A 5535-nucleotide genomic window follows, 5' to 3' on the forward strand; every position below is an offset into this window, starting at 1 on the left:
AAATATTTTTTACTGATGTAGAAGTTTTGGATGCTCCTATGGACTTCAACATGATACTTGGTAGGAGCTATATGTATTTTAAGAAGTTAGTTGCATCTTTCTCATGCACACCTACAATTTCCCCATGAAAGAAAAATGGTTGTCATTAACTAGCCTACATATAGTCCTAACATTGGGTAGAACTTGGATAATGCTTTTCTCCTTTAGTTTTTGATCATTTAATTGTTGTAATTCTAAATGTTAGCCTTGGTCTTTATAAAGACTTATCAAAGTTATGGTACACCTTCAAAACTATCTTATGTGACTTCTATAATGTCTTGAAATTTCTAAAAGTATTTTTGGAAGATTGCTTCTTAAAAGAACTTTGTACTATTTCTTTTTAAACTTAATTTTGTAGCCTTGAATAAAGCCCATATAAAATTCAAAGTAAAATTAAGAAAAATATCAAAATAATGAAGTATTATTTCTTTCGCAGATAATACTTGAGAATACTCCTTACATAGTCAAGTTAGTGGATGAAATAAATTTGAGTAAGGAGAGAGAACCCAAAAAACTAATAGATCTCATGACATCTAAGATCTTGCTAAGTAATAAGTGATTGGTATACCTGACTTGTGGAATGTCGGATATACTTATGATGTGATAGTGACAACTAGAAGGTTTGATCTTGGATCTTACCTAGATTATTCCTACATATTACATATATATTATATCAAACTATGAAGAATTGGTAATATGTAGAAATAATTTGTCCACGGGTGGTAGCACAAATGACAAGAAACATGTTGGCAAGCCCTTGTGAATCCAAGTCATAAAAAATTCAAACCCCCAAACATATCTCATCAGTTCAACTAAAAAAAATGTAGAAATAATCAAGTGAGATCCAAAATCAAACTTTCTAGTCACAGCTATCACATCAAAAATATATCCTAACATTCCCAAATAACATATACTAATAAATATTAGATGCCAAATATTGGGCAAGGGACTAAGGTTTTTTGCGGCTAGATATATTGAAGGTGAGGAATATATCTAGGACCCTTTGAGTAAAAATAATACTTTCTGCTCTTGCTAAAATTGAGCACATGATACGAAAAAATGTGTAACTTTTTCTGCGTTACCACCAAAATTTTATATGTTTAAATCAACTTGAGAGTTTAATTTGAAAACAGAACAAAAATGAGTGCCTAAAAGTAAGAGAGAGGTATCTTTGTTATCCTATCCATAGAATTTAACAAAGAAAAAATTGCTCGTGAACGATCCCCTATCAAAAACCCACTGTGAACAATGGAACGCATCATATCCACTCATATTCGGCGAATCATGTCACTCCCAATTTTTGAATATCTTTCCCATGGGAGGATGGAAAAGGAAAATACATGGATGAACATGCTAATCCTGTTCAGATATTATGAACAAAAACAGACCTGTGATACCTTTGCCAAGTTTTGGCTCAAGTAGTGTGGCTGTGAGATTCATATCGTCCCGTACAGATATCAACATTCCAACAAAGGGATGTACAAGTTACTGATGCGGCAAAATTAGAGTGAAGGATGGGAATGTCATGGTAGGCCTCATCTGCCCTGGCTTGTCTGATAGGATGGATATGTTCCTATATTTCCTGCCTTCTTCTCCATGCCTACGTAACTCTCCATCTCCCATTGAAAATTCCTTCCATCCCACAACAATTCTGCAATCTTATCATCCTTATTTTTATTTCTATGGTCGTTGTTCTGCTCCCACCTCCAGTGTTGTTGCTGCGGCAGTTAATCAGCGGCGTAGGTATCAAGTGAAGAAAGCGAGAGAAATTTCAGCATGTGCCAATGCATATACTGACCAAGCCCAATTCACACAAACGTATATACACAAACAGAAACAAAGCACTGCTCTGTTATGGAACGACACAATCAGAGGTTATGTAAAGAACGGTCTCTGGGACAAAGCTCTGAGGATGTATTATCAGATGCAACGCGCAGGCATAGATCCCGACAAGTCGATATTTATTTCTGCAATCAATGCATGCGGCAAACTAGCGAATTTTCAAGCAGGCATAAAGATTCATGAAGATATCATCGCAAGGGGTTTTGAATCGGATGTTTTTGTGGGTACTGCACTCACCTCAATGTATGCCAATTGCGGGTATATAGACAATGCACGCGAAGTGTTCGACAGAATGCCTAAACGAGATGCGGTGTCATGGAATGCAATAATTGCTGGTTATTGCCATAGTGAACTACACTATCAAGCATTGACATTATTCGGTGAAATGCAAGTCCATGGAATAAAACCCAGTTCAATCCCCGTTGTTAGTGTTCTGCCTGTGTGTGCCCATTTGTTGGCTCTGGAACAAGGTAAGCAGATCCATGGTTATGCAATAAGAAGTGGAATTGAAAATGATGTTCTTGTGGGTACTGGGCTTGTAAACATGTATGCAAAATGCGGGAATATCAGCGTGGCCCACAAACTTTTTGAAAGAATGCCTAAACGAGATGTTGTGTCATGGAATGCAATCATTGCAGGGTATTCCCAGGATGGCCATTCCCATAAAGCATTGGCATTCTTCAATGAAATGCAAGTCCAGGGAATAAAACCCAACTTAGTCACCACGGTTAGTGTTCTGTCTGCATGTGCCCATTTATTGGATCTGAAACAAGGTAAACAGATACACGGATATGCAATAAGAAATGGATTTGAATCTGATGTTGTTGTTGGCAATGCACTTTTAGACCTCTATGCCAAATGTCAGGATGTTTACATTGCTCAGAAATTGTTTGAAAGAATGCCTCAACAAAATGTTGTGTCATGGACTTCACTAATTGCTGCGTATTCCCAAAATGACCTTCCCCATGAATCGTTAGCATTCTTTATTGAAATGCAACTCCAAGGAATAAAACCTGACTCAGTTGCCATAGTTAGTGTTCTGTCTGTATGTGCCCATTTAACGGCTCTGGAACAAGGGAAGCAAATACATGGTTACGCATTAAGAAGTGGATTTGAATCTGATGTTGTCGTTGGCAATGCACTTGTAGACCTGTATGCCAAATGTAAGGTTGTTAACTTTGCCCACAAATTGTTTGAAAGAATGCATACACAAAATGTTGTGTCATGGAATGCAATCATTGCTGGTTATGCCCAGAATGGCCATTCCGTTGAAGCCTTTGCATTCTTCAATGAAATGCAAGTCCAGGGAATAAAACCTGACTCAATTACGATAGTTAGTGTTCTCCTTGCATGTGCAGATCTGTTGGCTTTGGAACAAGGTAAGCAGATCCATGGTTATGGAATAAGAAGGGGTTTTGCATGTGATGTTGTTGTAGGAACTGGGCTTTTAAACATGTATGCCAAATGTGGGAATGTTAACATTGCCCACAAAGTATTTGAAAGAATGCCTAAACAAAATGTCGTGTCAGGGACTGCAATGATTGCAGGTTATTCCCAGAATGGACATCCCCATGAAGCCTTGGCATTATTCATTGAAATGCAAGTCAGGAAAATAAAACCCAACTCAATCACCATGGCTACTGTTCTTCCTGCATGTGCTGATTTAATGGCTCTAGAACACGGTAAGCAGATCCATGGTAATGCAATTAGAAGTGGATTCGAATCCGATGTTGCTGTGGGCACTGCACTTGTAGAAATGTATGCTAGATGTGGGCATATAGGAATTGCTCGACAAGTGTTTGACAAAGTGTCAAATCGAGATGCGGTCTCATGGAATGCAATGATTTTAGCCTATGGAATTCATGGTCATGGTGAGGATGCTCTTGCTCTTTTTTCCAAAATGCAACAGAGAGGCACAAAGCCAGATCATATCACCTTCACTGCTGTTTTGACTGCCTGCTCTCATGCAGGATTAGTCAACCAGGGATGGCAATACTTTGAAAGCATGAAGTCGGATTATGGCCTTACACCTAAACTGGAGCATTACGCATGCTTGGTTGACCTTCTTGGGCGTGCCGGTCATCTAGATGAAGCATATGACATTATCAAAAAGATGCCATTAGAGCCACAGGGTAATGTTTGGGGAGCCTTGCTCGGAGCCTGCAGAATTCATGGCAACATTGAGCTTGGAGAGCAAGCAGCAAAATATCTTTTCAAATTAGAACCAAATAATGCTGGATATTATGTACTGTTGTCAAACATATATGCCGAGGCAGGTAGGTGGCAAGAGGTTGCAAAGTTGAGGACACTGATGAAAGAAAGGGAAGTGAAGAAGCAACCAGGATGCAGTTTTATTGAGGTAAATAAAGAGGTTCATGCCTTCCTCGTCAAGGACCGAACCCATCCTCAATCTGAAAAAATTTATGCAACGTTGGAAAACGTGTATGGGCAAATGAAGAAGGCAGGTTATGTGCCTAACACAAATCTCGTGCTACACGATGTGGAGGAGGAGATGAAGGAAAACATTTTATGCAGTCATAGTGAGAAGCTAGCCATTAGTTTTGGGATCATCAGTACAAGCCCAGGCAACCCCATTCGTATCATGAAAAACCTCCGTGTGTGTAGCGACTGCCATAATGCCACTAAGTTCATCTCTAAGATTGTTGGTCGAGAAATTATTGTAAGGGATGCAAACCGTTTCCACCATTTTAAGAATGGATTTTGTTCTTGTGGAGATCACTGGTGATGATGATGCAATAGGTTTATGCTTTTCAGCTAATATGTGCATGCCATACCTTTGTTAGGCGAGTACAACATCTGTACAAAGAGAGACGTGTTAACCCGTATTGGGTGAATCTTTTGATAGGTTGGTAAGCTCAGTCATAACTATAAACAAGCACACAAATAGGGAATTGTGTCAATAATTGACATAATATTGTATTTCATGTTATGTAAATCTGTATAGTTGATTGCAGTGAATATATAGTACCTTCTGGCGGATTTTTTCTGTATGCAGGACTTTCTTATGAAGTTATGGGATTTGTAGGAGATAAAGTTATATATAAGCAATTATATTTTTGGAGTATTAGCTTAAGGTCCTAACATGGTTATTCTGTAATACGGCTATCTCATTTGTCTGTACACAATGATCTTGCTACCTGTATTGTAGGTTTTTTTACCTTTTTGAAATAAAAAAATTTCTTGCTATCAAAGGGTCGCTACCAGAAATGGAAAATGAACATGATGACCTGAGAAGATGGAAGAGACATTTGCATTGGTATTTTATAATCATAGTGAAATGTAATATTACATTATGCAGTGCCTTGTCTTTAGATTTAAATGATCTTTCTAGATATTTTGAGTAAAGTTTGTAATTTGCTCTAATATATATATATATAATTTCTCTGTTAAATTGATTAATAGACCTCTTTGCTTTTCTCTTATCCCTGACTTTGGTTGGTTTTCTTGGCAGATTACTTAGAAACAATACAAAAACATGCCTTTCACAATTTTTGATGCAGATAATCTTTTTATTGACTTTATAATTAAAACCCCATACTTTTCGTGGTATTTAATATCATGTTTGATGGTGTTTGTATGTTGCACATATGCTATATTTTTCTAAAAGGCCATTTAGGTAGCGAAATTCTGTTG

At 37.7% G+C, this 5535-nt stretch overlaps 1 protein-coding gene across 2 annotated transcripts; it reads left to right on the forward strand.

The window, feature by feature from the left end:
* The first annotated feature begins 1234 nt into the window (after positions 1–1234).
* On the forward strand, positions 1235–4892 carry LOC149213311 (pentatricopeptide repeat-containing protein At1g11290, chloroplastic-like). 2 transcript variants are annotated; one of them, XM_089391979.1, is made up of 2 exons: positions 1235–2351; positions 2520–4892. In XM_089391979.1, exons 1-2 carry the CDS (start codon positions 1565–1567, stop codon positions 4625–4627), a joined length of 2895 nt encoding a protein of 964 aa, XP_089248105.1. In that variant the 5' UTR covers positions 1235–1564; the 3' UTR covers positions 4628–4892. The 2 variants fall into 2 exon arrangements, with proteins under 2 accessions (XP_089248105.1, XP_089248104.1); XM_089391978.1 differs by having other exon boundaries at positions 1235–4892.
* Positions 4893–5535: the final 643 nt, after the last annotated feature.

This window comes from Pinus tabuliformis, chromosome 1_1 (assembly GCF_031772625.1).
Source record: "Pinus tabuliformis cultivar Carrire ecotype Pingquan chromosome 1_1, CPIR1, whole genome shotgun sequence".
Classification (NCBI taxonomy): Eukaryota; Viridiplantae; Streptophyta; class Pinopsida; order Pinales; family Pinaceae; genus Pinus; species Pinus tabuliformis.